At 57.1% G+C, this 14537-nt stretch overlaps 1 protein-coding gene across 11 annotated transcripts in view; it reads left to right on the forward strand.

Moving 5' to 3' along the window:
* Window positions 1-733: 733 nt before the first annotated feature.
* The window catches only part of UBR4 (ubiquitin protein ligase E3 component n-recognin 4), a 76185-nt gene continuing 62381 nt past the window's right edge, over window positions 734-14537 (forward strand). For all 11 annotated transcript variants that reach the window (XM_053280997.1, XM_053281001.1, XM_053281003.1 and 8 more), the window contains exons 1-18: window positions 734-974; window positions 4948-5045; window positions 5440-5543; window positions 6088-6217; window positions 6328-6467; window positions 7569-7671; window positions 7911-8052; window positions 8396-8520; window positions 8701-8825; window positions 8995-9054; window positions 9170-9360; window positions 10181-10280; window positions 10375-10512; window positions 11616-11730; window positions 12169-12356; window positions 13344-13503; window positions 13674-13762; window positions 14272-14441. In XM_053280997.1, coding sequence (XP_053136972.1) covers window positions 805-974; window positions 4948-5045; window positions 5440-5543; window positions 6088-6217; window positions 6328-6467; window positions 7569-7671; window positions 7911-8052; window positions 8396-8520; window positions 8701-8825; window positions 8995-9054; window positions 9170-9360; window positions 10181-10280; window positions 10375-10512; window positions 11616-11730; window positions 12169-12356; window positions 13344-13503; window positions 13674-13762; window positions 14272-14441 — 2348 coding nt within the window. In that variant the 5' untranslated portion in view covers window positions 734-804. The remainder of the gene's footprint in view (window positions 975-4947; window positions 5046-5439; window positions 5544-6087; window positions 6218-6327; window positions 6468-7568; window positions 7672-7910; window positions 8053-8395; window positions 8521-8700; window positions 8826-8994; window positions 9055-9169; window positions 9361-10180; window positions 10281-10374; window positions 10513-11615; window positions 11731-12168; window positions 12357-13343; window positions 13504-13673; window positions 13763-14271; window positions 14442-14537) is intronic.

The following is a 14537-nucleotide window of genomic DNA, read 5'->3' on the forward strand; positions in this document are numbered from 1 at the left end:
TGTGGGAGCGAGCAAAGATTGTCCCCTTTGCTAAGCAGGGGCTGCCCTGGTTTGCATTTGGATGGGAGACTACATCTGTCAGTACTGCAAGATATTCGCTGCAGGCGATGGGGCTTGCTCTGGCAAGAGCACCTGCCTGCTTGCATGCTGATGGCTCCAAGTTCCCTCCCTGGCAGCATCCCAAGGATAGTGTGCCAGTTCGGGTAGACAATACTGAGCTAGAGGGACCAAGCGTGCCTAAAAGGGAAGAAGGCAAAAGAAGCCTTCCCGTCTCCCTTCCACCCAGAGATGTTAGGGTTTGATTGCAATTGATAAGGAAGGCAGCAAGTTGCTCCGACGCCCACATTGTGCAGTACTATTCCTTGTGGGGGTGGAAGCGAGGCAGGCTGACCCCAGTTGGAAACAAGAACCTGGGTCCAGCCAGCCTAGGAGGGCGCTTAGTGCGCACGCGCCTGTCTAGATAGACCTAAGCACTCCTGGCGCGGGGCGGGGGGAGAAGAGCCGCTGACCGAAGCCAGCGCGCACGCGCACTGCTCCCAGAAAGAAACTAGCTGACTCATTTTCGAGCGCACGCGCCCTGCGGCGAGCCCCTCCCGCGTGAGAAAACAGAAGCCGAGGGCGAGGCAGAGGCGGCCAGCGACGCTCTAGGCTCCGCCTCTCTATGACGGCCGCCCAGGGCTTCGTATAGGGGCGTGCGCGAGGCGGGGCGTCACTTCCGCTCAGTGCCGGAAGCGCTCCTGTGGCCGCCGTTTCCTCACTTCGGCGACTCAAACCCGTCTGGAACCCGAGTGAGGAGGAAGCAAGATGGCGGCCTCGGGAGGAGGCAGCGGCGGCGGGGGAGCGGGAGCCTCCTCCCCGCCCGCGACGGAGCGGGAGCCCGGCTGGGAGGTGGCGGTGCGGCCGCTGCTGTCCGCCTCCTACTCGGCCTTCGAGATGCGGGAGCTGCCTCAGCTGCTAGCCTCGGTCATCGAGAGGTGGGGCAGGGCAGGGGGCGGGGCCTCGGTGGGGGGGGACTCTTGACCACGCCCCTGTTGGGGGGGCTGGTGGGTGAGGCGGCTGAGGGGCCACGTGGGGCTGTTGGTTATTAGGGCTTATCAATTCACCTGTGTGGAAAAAATACAGGAATAATAAGAAATAATCATTGTCTTGTGAGCCAACCAGAGAATAATTTATTACGGGGCAGGGTGGCTAACAAAATAGTTCTTATTACATGTATTTATTTTTTTACTTATGTATTTATTCACCAGCTGGGAATTTAAAGCTTGCCACTGGCTGACTGTATAAACACAACAATTAAGTTTGGGGTTTGAGAGCGAGCTGAGCTTTTGGTGATTATGCAGACATTTGGAGCGGGTGGCAAAAAGGAGCCTGGAACGGAGGAAGCTGCCATATACTGAGTCAGGCTATTGGACCTTCTAGCTCAGTATTGTCTACCCAGACTGGCAGCGGCTTCTCCCAGGTTGCAGGCAGGAATCTCTCTCAGCCCCATCTTGATGATGCTGCCAGGAAGGGAACTTGGGACCTTCTGCTCTTCCCAGAGTGGGTCCATCCTCTAAGTGGGGGAATCTCTTCCAGTGTTCACACTTCTAGTCTCCCTTCCATATGCAACCAGGGCAGACCCTGCTTAGCAAAGGGGACAATTCACAAGACCAGTTCCTCTTCCCATATGGGGGTCCTGTTGTTATTTCTAGATACTATATACCCAATATGTTTGAGCCACAAGCCTCGTAGCTGAAATGCGTTGGGCATATAGTATCTGGGAATAGTAACAGGACCCCGTTATATTCCCTGGTGTCCCCTTTTTGCTGACATTTTAGTAGATGCTTCTTTTTTTTGTTTTGTTGTGGTTTTCAAATATTTGACCCCCAGAATAATTGTGTCATCATAGGCAAAAAGAAGCAACAGTGCCTGCGGGTGCTTGATTGGACAAGGTCTTCTCTGTGTTGGCCCCATGCTGTGGAACTCCCTCCCAAAGGAGCTCTGCTCGGTGCCGTCCCTCTATTCCTGACATTTCAGAGATAAATTGTTATACTTTGAGGCCAGGGAGTGTGAGGGCGGGATCTTCTTCTGTGCTGTTTTATGGGTGTGTTTGTAGCTGCTGATTTAAAACGAAGCCTTTATCATTGTTCAGCAGATTTTCTTGTTGTTTGAGGGTTTGTACGCTGCTCTCGGGTCACTGACAAAGGGCAGTGTTGGTATTTATTTGGTCACTCCCACTTTTAGCCCCTGGCAGCATCTCTAGATAGGGCGGGGAAATACTGCCTGAAATTCTGGAGAGCTTCTGCCAGTCAGTGCAGAGACAACATGCTAGATGAGTCAAAGACTCAGCAGAAAGCGGCATGGTATGTCACAAATATTTGACATCTATTTCTACTCATGCCTGGCCTTGTGCTTTCGAGCAGCTCTTGTGTTGGAGAACACTGTTGGGTCTTGCCAGGTTCTTCACTGGGCTTCAACTGGATGAAGCCCAAGTCCGTCCTTCCCCGGCCCAACAGGAACTCTGCCAACATGCCCCCCTTTCCCCCTCGCCACACCAGATTGTTGACCATCTCCCTCTATTGTGCAACTGGCCATTCGGACTCCTGCGTTCTGCAGAGTTGCATAAACTTCAGCTGGCTCTGTAGTCTGCGGGTGTGTGTTTGCAGGGAGCAGTGAATGGGGGCGTTTTTCAGAAGTCCTGGCCAGCGCTGCAGGGCATCCACACAGCAAACAGCAGGGAGCTCATTGAGGCAGCGGAGAAGGAAAGCCATGTCTAACAGCTAGTGCAGAGGGGCGCTTGGACCAATTAGCTCTTTCTCTCCATGGCACCGTTCCCGTGGATTTCTGGAGGGTTGCTTCTGCTGTGTTTGCAAAGCTACTTATTATCCCGCCTGGATCCTGCAGCGTCCCTCCGCTCCCCCCAGCTGTGGGGAAGCCTCGTGCCATAAATTGTATGTTGTACGTGTACTCAAATGCAAGAGCTACTCCGCGACCCCCATTTGTAGAGATACTCAAAAGCACAAAGTCGAATATTTATGACTCAGGATAAGGCTCCAAAAGGATCTCTCCAAACTGGGGGAGTGGGCGACAAAATGGCAAATGTGGTTCAAGCCCATCCAAGATAACGCAGCATGCCTCCCCTGTAATTTGGGCTCCCTCCCCCGCAACAGTCCTGTGTAGTGTCAGAAATTAGCAGAAAACGGCCGCAGGACATCTCTTGGGTCGTTGATGTTTGGCTGCTTCTGTTTCTCGTGCAGTGACTCGGTGAATGGATTTTGCTCTGGCCTGGTGGAGGTGGGGTGTGTGGCTGTTTGTTTTTGTCTGGTGTCAGGACGGAATTTCTCCCAAACTTGGTCAGATTGCTCAGTCACCTTTGGGACTTGATGCCTCCCCTGGCGTGGGGGAATGACCTCAGGCTGTTGGCTTTACAAGTGGTTCTCTGCGACCCCCCAGCGTGTTCTGCTTGTGGTCTGTATTGCAGTGGTTGGTCCATGAGGGACTAGGACAAGCCTGCTCCACTTAGCTGCCTCCCATATCTTCTTTTGGACTACAACTTCCATGATCCCCAGCCACAGTGGCCAATAGCCAGGGATTATGGGAATGGCGCAGCAGGGAAATGACTTGATTAGCAAGCCAGAGGTTGATGGTTTGGATCCCTGCTGGTGTGTTTCCCAGACTATGGGAAACATCTATATTGGGCAGCAGCGATGTAGGAAGATGCTGAAAGGCATCATCTCACACTGTGTGGGAGGAGGCAATGGTCAACCCCTCCTGTACTCTACCCAAGACAACCTCAGGGCTCTGCGGTCGCCTGGAGTCGACACTGACTCGACGGCACCACTTTATCTTTAGGCCACCATATCTGCAGGAGGGCCGTAGTTGAGCAGCCCTGGACTAGGAGCATAGAGAGTTCTGTTTGGCTGCAGAGGGTTGGCCGTCTTTGTAGCCGTGGGGGACGAAATCTGCTGGGGCTCCTCCTTGGGCTTGCCGGCTGGGTGGGGCTGCGGTTGTGTTGAGGAAGTGGTTGTGCCATGCTGTGGTTGCATGCAAGGACAGCCATGAAGTAAAGTGTGCCGCCGAGTCGGTGTCAACTCCTGGCGCCCACAGACTAGCCCTGTGGTTGTCTTGGGTAGAATCCAGGAGGGGTTTCCCATGGCCTCCTCCCGCGCAGTGTGAGAAGATGCCTTTCAGCACCTTCCTAGATCGCTGCTGCCCGATAGAGGTGTACCAGCAGGGATTCGAACCGGCAACCTCTTGCTTGATAGTCAAGAATTTCCCCACTGAGCAGTGGTTAGAGCGGAGGCTAGGTCCTGAGCGGAATATTACTGCTCACTCGGGCCCTTCTTCCACCTGACCGCCCCAGGTGAGGCCTCGCTGAGCCTGTGACCAAAAGATGAGGGCAGGTGAAAATGTGCTAGTAATCCCAAGTTCTTTTGAGAGAGCAGCGGGACATGCATCTTCGAAATGGGCCCCACGTTTTGAAGCAGAAGCTTCTTCGCCGGAACTTTCATTGAGCAGGGATGTTGTCGGGTGCGGGCAGGCAACCTTGGCCCTCCAGCTGTTGTTGAGCTGCACAACAGATTGTGGCTGGGGATGATGGGAATTGTTGTTTAGCCAGCATCGGGGCGGGGGGGGGGGGAGGTTTGCCTGCAAGGTCTCTAGCTGCTTGTCAGTTTCCTCTCGGGCAAAGGCTGGCCAGAGGGTTCCCACGGTGTCATGGAAAGGGTGTGACTCAGATGCACTTCTCAGCGGGGACCTGGTCTTCAGGTCTGGGTTGGCGAAAAGTGAAGTTGGAAGCTCACTGCTTGGAGCTCCCCTGGAGGCACTCGGGCATGGCTTTTGGCTTGCTGTCAGGCCGGTTCACGGGGTCCTCTGTGTCTTAATGACTGTGCAGCATAAGGGCTGGCGTGGAAACGGCGGCAGCCTCATTCTTTTTCTCTCCCCCCCCCCATTCTTCTGCTCTTGCAGCGAGTCCGAAATCTTGCACCACGACAAGCAATATGAGCCTTTCTACTCTTCTTTCGTCGCGCTCTCGACGCACTACATCACCACCGTGTGTGGACTAGGTGAGTGTTGGGGGCCGGTTCGAATGGCCGGAGCGGAGCCTTTGGTCTCCTGGTACTTCCCGAGAGAAGCGGCTTGCCCGAGTCGGGCCTTGCTGGCTCTGTCTTGATAGGGCTAAATGCAGGAGGAGAGGGGAGGGAAACTTAGGAGCCGGAAGTGGACTCCATGGAGGGGGAGCAGCAGCAGCAGCAGCAAATGAGCCCTTCCCCTTGAGACTGAGCTTGTCTTTTGGGAAAGAGACTCTGCACTGCAAGCGTGAATCCTCCTCCTGCTGGGAGCTCTCCTTGGAAGGGCTGTGGGAGAAAGATGGGAAGGCGGTGAGGGCGCATTAAGAATGCCCCACTTACTTTTTCCCAAGTGCTGGTTTGATTGACCCTGACCCTTTGGGCTTTCTAGTCCCTAGAAATCAGCTGCAGTCAGTGGCAGCTGCCTGCAAAGTCTTGATTGAATTCTCCCTCCTGCGACTTGAGAACCCAGACGAGGCCTGTGCGGTTTCACAGGTGAGAGGGGAGGCGTGAGCCACCACCAGCAGGGCTGGGAGGCGTGGGTCGTAATTTGGTGGTAGAGTGCCCCCTTTGCCTGTGGAAGGCTTCAGAGGGGTGGGCCAAGACCCTGGCCTGAGACTCTGAAGAGCAGGCAGCCCTGGACTCAATGGGCCAGTGGTCTGACTGGGAGGAAGTTGGCTTCAGCTGGGCAGAATGGCCCAGCTGATGTCCCGGCCCTGCCTGCCTTAGGCATCTGCAAATCCACTTGCCAGCTCTCCTGCTGTTCCTTCCCCTCTCCATCTCCCAGTGCAAAGGACAGAAGACCCGCTTGCCTCCTAAGCCCTGCCTGTGTGTCAGGAAAGGACCTGAGGGAAGCAGGGTGGGTGGGTTGGTGGTGACCACAAAGAATGGCTGGCCAGTGAATGACGCCTCGGTGGATCCCTGGCCTGCTTGCTGCCTTACCCAGGGTCTGGTCAACAGCTGACTGTATTAAGCAGGTGCAGAATGTCCTCATTTCGCAGAATGCTAACCTTCCCCCCCCCTCCCCACACACACCCAGAAACACCTGATCCTGCTGATCAAGGGCCTGTGCACCGGCTGCAGCCGCCTGGACAGAACTGAGATCATCACCTTCACTGCGATGATGAAGTCTGCCAAATTGCCCCAGACTGTGAAGACCCTCTCTGACGGTGAGCCTCCACTTCGCCAACCGCCCCCTGCTGCGCACGCCACCGAGCAAGCGCGCGCTCCCCCTCTCCTCCCTGGGGGCTGACGGTGTGTTTCTGCCTCTCTTCTGCAGTGGAGGATCAGAAAGAGCTGGCCTCTCCGGTCAGCCCCGAGCTGAGGCAGAAGGAAGTGCAGATGAACTTCCTCAACCAGCTGACGTCCGTCTTCAATCCTAGAGTGGGGGTGTCGGGCTTGGTCGTGTCACAGACTCCGGTATGTCAGTGGGCCTTCTGGGCGCTCTGTACCCAGTGGAATGGGCCCACCATAGCGACAGAAGAGGCAGACGGTGGTGCTGTTCCACTTAACCTGTTTCAGACCTCCCACACGAAGGAGTTCAGGGAAGGGCTGGCAGTGGCTTACCACTGGGCAGCCATTCGGAAGCTGGGGATGGGATGGTTAACCCGAGACTTGTTCACCCAGCCGTGGACTGGGCAGGACATGCTTCGGCACGAGGCACCCAGTTGTGGGAGCTGGGCGTGTTCTCGATGTCCAGTCATGTGTCAGTGACAAACAAGGCAGAAGGCAGAGACTGTGATCGCCTGCTACACCTCAGCGGAGCAGGGTGGTTTCCCCTGCAGCAGGAGCACCGACCACCACCACCATCACAACAACAAATATTTATATAACACTTTTTCAACAAAAGTTTCCAAAGTTATTTTACAGAGAGAAACAATAAATACATAAATACGATGGCTCCCTGTCCCCAAAGGGCTCACAGTCTAAAAAGAAACATAAGAGAGACACCAGCAACAGTCACTGGAGGGATGTTGTGCTGGGGATGGAGAGGGCCAGCTGCTCTCCCCCTGCTAAATAGAGAATTGCCACATTGAAAAGGTGCCTCTTTGCCCAGCTAGCAGGGCTGCTACCTCGTCCAAAAGCTGGGGACAGCTGGGGCTTCGCAGATGATCACGCTCCCCGCCTCCTTCCTTGTTTGTCACAATTGGGGGTGCGTGTGGGTCTAGAAGCCGAGTTCACGGCCATTTGACCAAGCCTCTTGATTTGTACTAGCTGGATTTGTACTAGCTCTGGTTTGACATAAGGTTTGAATCCCCACGCCGTAATTTATGGGCACCACCAGCACATCTAGCAGTGTGACTATTAGAGGTGCTGTGGAGTAGTGGTTAGAGGGGAGGCTAGGTCCAAATCTTCAGCCACGGAGCTCAGAGGGTGGCCTTGGCCCAGGCGCAGGTGTGCTCAGCCTAACCTACCTTGCAGGGTGGTTGTGAGGATACGAAAGGGGTATTCTGTGCCCGTTGCCCCGAGCTCCTTGAGAGACGCGTGAGGAGTAACGTTCCGTCCCTGTTTCCTTTCCAGGGAGAAGGCGAGGGCGAGGAGCAGGCGTCCACCGAGCAAGCCTCTGCTGCCAAGACCAAAAGCGTCTTCATTGCTCAGAACGTGGCCAGCCTTCAGGAGCTGGGTAGGAAGGAGCATTGGACTCCAGTGCCCTCTCTGTGGGCTCCCCGGAGACTTCTGGGTGGCCGCCCACGTTCCCTGGAACCGGGATTCCTAGATGTTCTTGATGACAGCTCCCCTAATCCCCAGCTGCAGTGGCCGGCCATTATGGGAGTTGTAGTCGTCAACGCCTGGGAATCCCGGCCGGGTTCAGCCGGGTGGTTCCTGCGTGACATTCCCGTCACCCTTGCTGCTTTTCCACAGGTGGCTCTGAAAAGCTGCTGCGTGTCTGCCTGAATCTCCCTTACTTCCTGCGCTACATAAACCGCTTCCAGGACGCTGTTTCTGCCAACTCCTTTTTCATCATGCCAGCCACCGTCGCGGATGCCACTGCTGTCCGTAACGGGTGAGAGCGTCTTCCGTTTCTCCATAGGAGCGTAGGGAGCTGCCTTATCCCATGCCAGAGCACCGGTCCACTTAGCTCAGTACTGTCTTCACAGACTGGCAGCGGCTTCTCCACGGTTTCCGTCAGCAGCCTCTCCCAGCCCTGCCTGGGATCGAACCTGGAGCTCTGTCTCTGAGCTGGGAACCCATCCCAGCACTGCCCAGCTTGTCTTGGCCATTGATGAGAGTCCTGGCGGGGGTGGGTTCCTTCCCTCTCGGCTTTTCCACGCCAAGAGGCAAAGACAGTCTCCCCGTCGTGGCCAGCCTCGCACTGACCTTCTTGTCTGCTGCCTTCCTCCTTCCAGGTTCCACTCGCTGGTGATCGACGTGACGATGGCGCTCGACACGCTGTCCCTCCCTGTCCTGGAGCCCCTCACTCCCACCAGGCTGCAGGATGTCACCGTCCTGGCCCTCAGCTGTCTCTACGCAGGTGAGGTCTCGGGAATGAAGTGGAACCCGGGAGGGTGGCCCTTAGAGTTTGTATCTCTCAACTGCTGGTGTCGTGGGCGTTGGGTCTGGCTAGGGGCCAGGGGGCACCCCTTCCCTTCCCGGGGTGGTAAAGACTGCCCCGCGAGGCCACGGTTGACTCTGGCTGCGGTTGACTTCTCAGGAGTGAGCGTGGCCACCTGCATGGCCATCCTGCACGTGGGCAGCACCCAGCAAGTCCGCACGGGGTCCACGAGTTCCAAAGAAGAGGACTACGAGAACGACGCGGCCACCATTGTGCAGAAATGTGTGAGTCAGCTGCAGTGGGCGGGCCTCGGTGCCGGGCGCTTTGTGTGTCCAGGAAGGAGGGTTTGGAGGTGGAAATGCAAGCCAGTGCTGCATGCGTGGGCAGGAGGGACAGCTATTTCCCCCACCACCACCACATTCCCAACAACTCACTCGGTATTTCTCCATGCAGCTTGAAATCTACGATATGATTGGCCAGGCCATCAGCAACTCGCGGCGTGCAGGCGGGGAGGTAGGAACCGTCTCTCTTGGAGGAATCCCCCCCCCACTCCCCCCCCCGGGTGACTTGTCCCAGGCGGTGAGCTGGAGTTGACCATTGTGCTTTGATCTTCTCTCCCGGGTGGCAGCACTACCAGAACTTCCAGCTGCTCGGGGCCTGGTGCTTGCTGAACAGCCTCTTCCTCATCTTGAACCTCAGCCCCACAGCCCTGGCTGACAAGGGGAAGGAGAAAGACCCCCTGGCCGCGCTCCGGGTCCGGGACATCATCGCTCGCTCCAAGGAGGGGGTGGGCTCTCCCAAGCTGGGGCCCGGGAAAGGGTGAGTCTGCTTCCAGGGCCGGTGGCGGCTGGTCGCTCAGCAGTGCTCCTTGGGAGGTAGTCTAAAGGGCTACTTGATTGCACTAGGATGGAAGAACTCAAGATGTCAATCAATGCCCCCGCCCTCCCCCCCCCAATCCTCTCATTTGTCCTCCACACCAGGATCCAAAGTTAGAGCCTGGTCCAAGCGAACCATAGCTGGCCGCATCCAGACAAAGCACCCATCCCTGGGCTTGCCACAAGCTAGAAAGGGAAGTTTCTCGTCTCCTCCTCTTGGGTGAAGGACTGAGGACATCTGGTGGGCCACTGTGGGAAACAGGAGGCTCGACTAGATGGGCTTCCTTGGGCCTGATCCATCAGGGCTGTCCTGATGTCCTTGAGGCTTGCCACTGCTCTCTCCTGCGCCTCCAAATCGTGGCTTGGAGGGCTGTCTGGATGCGGCCAATATCTAGCTGTGCTGCTAGCAACAGTCCTGTAAAGCGGGCCTGAATGGCTATCCCCGCATTGCAGGTGGCAGGCTCTGGGCCTAGGGAACCGTCGCTTCCCTGGGACCGTGCCTCCTAGCCACCCCACCGCACTTGCCCTCAAATCTTCGAGTGTCACATTTGAGATGATGGTGGCCAGCTTTTGAGTCGCACAGGTGTCTTCTTGTGGAGGGTGACGGTTTCGTCTCGTTTCCCCTCAAGTCCTTGAAAATAAGATCCAGAGGTGTTCCTAAGTAGCCACTCAAAGCCTGTTTGGACGGAGCAGCCTCGATGTTCAGTGCTGTGACTCCCTCGCTTCTCTCCCCCCTGCCCCTTCCTCCTCCTCCTCCTCCGCAGGCACCAGGGGTTCGGTGTGCTGTCCGTGGTGCTGGCCAACCACGCCATCAAGCTGCTCACCTCCCTCTTCCAAGACCTGCAAGTCGAAGCTCTTCACAAGGTGAGTGGCAGGGAGCTGTGCCCGGCCCGTTCTCCGGCTCTCCCTCCTTGTTCCTGGGGACACACAATCACTTGCCTCTGGCGGCTTCCTCCAGGGCTGGGAGACAGACGGGCCCCCGGCAGTGCTGAACATCATGGCCCAGAGCACATCCATCCAGAGGATTCAGCGGCTGATTGACTCGGTGCCCCTCACCAACCTGCTGCTGACCCTGCTGTCCACGTCTTACCGGAAGGTAGGGGGCGGCGGCCCGTGATCCTCGCGTAGCTTTCAAAAGCAGGGGAGAGACCACTTCACAGGGGAGGGGAGGTCGGCAGCAGCCCTCGCGAAGTAGAAACTCTGGATTGGGAGGTGGGGCCGTGGTAGCGGTGGACATCTGGCTGCCTTCTTGCCTGGCCTCTGGCCGCCTCGGAGGCCTCTCTCGGGCTGGTCTTGGGAGCAGGGTGCCGGGCTAGGTGGGCTTTTTCTCCCACCCCACAAGGCCTTCCCTGGGTCCCTCCTGCTGATGGCCAGCAGGCCTAAACTAGCAAGAAACAATGTTGCCTGTAACCCAGATCTCTGGTTGTTGTTGACTACGACTCCCAGCATCCTTCGCTGTTTTGGCCTCTGGCTGGGGATCCTGGGAGTTGTAGTCAACAATATCCGGGGATCTCTGTTAGAGGGGGAGCTGGCAAGGAGCCCTGCTTTTCCTGTGGTGCTCCAGCACCTAGTTAAGGACTGTTTGCCGCAGGGCAGAGAAACAGCCCCCTGATGGGCCCAGGCCAGCATATGCCCTTCTGTGTGCTGTGAAAACCCTACTTCTGGTTGGAAAGCCCGGTCTTGCCCCCAGAGCAAACTCCTACAAACGGCAGCATTTTGTCCCCTTAGCTAAGCAGGGTCTGCCCTGGTTGCATTTGAATGGGAGACTTGATGTGTGAGCACTGCAAGATATTCCCCTCTGGGGATGGAGCCGCCACTCTGGGAAGAGCATCTAGGTCCCAAGTTCCCTCCCTAGCAGCACCTCCAAGAGAGGGTGGAGAGAGACTCCTGCCTGCCACGTTGGAGAAGCTGCTGCCAGTCTGGGTAGACAATACTGAGCGAGATGGACCAAGGGTCTGACTCAGTATGTGGCAGCTTCCTGTGTTCTTATGAGCTTAGAGTCCTAGAATCTAGACTTAGAGGCCTCCGAGGCTCCTCCCAGCTCTAAAATTCTGTGGTCCTGGTCTTGGAAAGGACCTTGGGGGTCTTCTCCTCCAGCCCCCCCGCCCAGAGCAGGGAACTAGTGTTGCAGCAGAGGGGAGCCTGTGAGAGGGGCCGAACCTGCTCTGCTCTTCATCTGCCCCCCCCCGCCTCCCCCAGGCTTGCGTCCTGCAGCGTCAGCGCAAGGGCTCCATGAGCAGCGACGTGAGCGCCTCCACAGATTCCAACACCTACTACGAGGACGACTTCAGCAGCACCGAAGACAGCAGCCAAGGTGGGTGCTGGTCCGGCTGTGGAAAATGGCGTCTCCCCAAAAATAAATGGCCCGTGGGGAGTAGCCGACGAGACGTTTAAAAACAGTCACGCCCAACAGGTTAAAGACACATGTGTTTGCCATCAGTAGGTTGCATCTCTCCAGTGGCTGTTTCTGGCATCTGCCTTGATGTTCATTTTTAAGATGGTGAGCCCTTCTGGGGTCAGGGGCCCATTCTCATTGGTGTCTTATTTATATACCAAAGTTCCCAAAGCGGCTTACGTCGAGAAAGAAATAAGTATATATAACGATTTGGAGCCGTAGGTCTCCTGCTTCCCAGCCGCTCTGACCTGCAGAGATGAGGGCTGGCACAGAAACGAGGCCGCGGCGTTGTGCGGTTGGAGCCGCGCGAGAGTTGGGTGCTCTCCAGGTCCCGAGCTCTTCTTTGACTCCCTGCAGATGACGACAGCGAGCCCATCCTCGGGCAGTGGTTTGAAGAGACCATCTCGCCCAGCAAAGAGAAGGCGGCCCCTCCTCCACCCCCGCCCCCCCCTCCTCTGGAGAGCTCCCCCAGGGTGAAGAGCCCCAGCAAGCAGGCCGCCGGCGAGAACGGGAACATCCTGGCCAGCCGCAAAGACCCGGAACTGGTGGGTCCCGGGGGGCTTCTCCGGGGTGTGGCTTTGAGCGTTGCAGAAGTCTTGCTTGGATCAAAGTGGGGTCAGCTTGCTGGGTCTGGTAGAGCGCCAAAGAGCGGGCGGCTTGCCCGTGCCCTCGGAGCCTGGCATGAGCCAGCGTTTGCCAGTGGAAAGTGCTGCTGAAAGGGTGGCTGGTAGGAAGGGCGGTGCGCATGTGTTTCTGTCCAGGCGCGAGGCTCTGGGGAGCAGAGTGGCTGATAGGGCGAGGCCCATCCAAGCTACCTGGTGGAAATGGCCAACCATTTGGGGAGCCCCCAAGCAGGGGAAAGGACGGCTTGCCCGTCCCTCTCACCCCACTGGCTTTCCCTAGCCACCAGTGTTCCCTCTAAGGTGTGTGCCTGCGCATGCGCACACAAGTGTTTTGATCTCGGCTCAGTTAACTTTAGATCCCTCTCAGGCAGTGTTCCCTCTAATAGGGAATCCCAGAGCTAATTGACAACAGCTCCCTTAATTCCAAGCCAAAGGCCATTGCCACTGGGGATGCTGGGAGTTGTAGTCAACAGCCTCTGGAACTCTCCGTTAGAGGGAGCGCTGCTCTCAGGTTGAATCAGGAAGCTCCCGTTCTGAATGCACAAGTGCACACACTGCCTTGATACCGCTACCCAGAACAAAACTCATTCCATGCACGGTGGGTGTGGATGGAAATTAGAGGGAACACTGCCTAGCACCCGCCCAGCACAGGGGCATGCCCCCTGGTGATCCTGATGGAAACGTACCGCTGTCCAGGCTGGTAGTCCTTGATAGCCTTTATGCTCCCATGAATTTGCCTGGTTGGTGGCCATCACCACACCCAGCAGCAGCGAATGCCAGTTTCTGTGGGGTGGCTTCAGGCAAACCCCATTGCCCAAGGGCTTAACAGGTTTCCATCGTGTGTGTGTGTGTGTGGGGGGGCTTTTGCTAATGGCGGCCCCTCCTGCTCCGCCCCCTCTTTGCCTCCAGTTCCTCAGCCTGGCGTCCAACATCCTCAACTTCATGACTTCCTCCATGCTGGACTCCAGGAACAACTTCATCCGCAACTACCTGAGTGTCTCCCTGGCAGAGCAGCACATGGCCACGCTGGCCAGTATCATCAAGGAAGTGGACAAGGATGGCCTCAAAGGTCAGGGGGCCAGGCCTCTTCCCCGCCCCACATTCCAGTGACGGGATCGGGGCAGGGCAGGGTCGAAAGCTGGAGGAAGGCAGGGCTGTAGCTCAGAGGCCCCTATTTAGCGGTGGTGGCATCCGGGCGCTTCCCAAAGGGCCGCCTGCTTCATCTCTGCTGCCTTGCAGGTACTTCCGAGGAGGAGGAGTTCGCTGCCGCCCTCTACCACTTCAACCACTCTCTGGTGACCTCCGACCTCCAGTCCCCGACCTTACAGGTGAGTCGGCTGGTGGCCGGACCTCCTGGCTCGTGCTGAACGATGGCGTGGCCCAGAAAATAGGCAGCACCGTCTTGGAGGAGGGGAGATTCTGATTGGGGAGGAGAGCTGCCGTGGTGATGGTAGTGAGCGTGAATAGTCCCCTCTTTGCTAAGCAGGGTCTGCCTTGGTTTGCATTTGGGTGGGAGACTACGTGTGTGCGTTGCCAGATGTTCCCCTCAAGGGATGGGGCCTGGCCTCAGGGGTGGAGCATTTGCCAGCTTGCATGCAGAGAAGGGCCCCTGGTTCCGTCCCTGGCAGCATCTCCAGGTGGGTCTGGCGGAGACGTTCCTAATGGTAGAGACTGTTCCTCGGCTGGATAGGAGGGTTCCACGAGAAGGCCAATATGGTGTTCCAGGGAGGACCAAGGCCAGGACTGCACTGTGAAGGATGCACTCGCTTGGAAGCAACTGGGTTGATGATTCAGGACCGAACATCCCCCAATGCCTGCCCGTTTCCTCCTTTTCCAGAACACTCTCCTGCAGCAGCTGGGAGTGGCCCCCTTCTCAGAAGGCCCCTGGCCCCTCTACATCCACCCCCAGAGCCTGTCTGTCCTCTCCCGGCTTCTCCTCATCTGGCAGCACAAAGCCAACGCCCAGGGAGACCCCGACGTGCCGGAGTGCCTCAAGGTTTGGGAGAGGTGAGAGGAACCTAAGTTTTTGTGTGACCCCACAAATAAATGGCTGTGATAATGTAACCGTGCAGTTTTGGGCAGGGTGGGATGGCTGGCCCCTGA

The sequence above is a fragment of the Hemicordylus capensis genome, chromosome 16 (assembly GCF_027244095.1).
Source record: "Hemicordylus capensis ecotype Gifberg chromosome 16, rHemCap1.1.pri, whole genome shotgun sequence".
NCBI lineage: Eukaryota > Metazoa > Chordata > Lepidosauria > Squamata > Cordylidae > Hemicordylus > Hemicordylus capensis.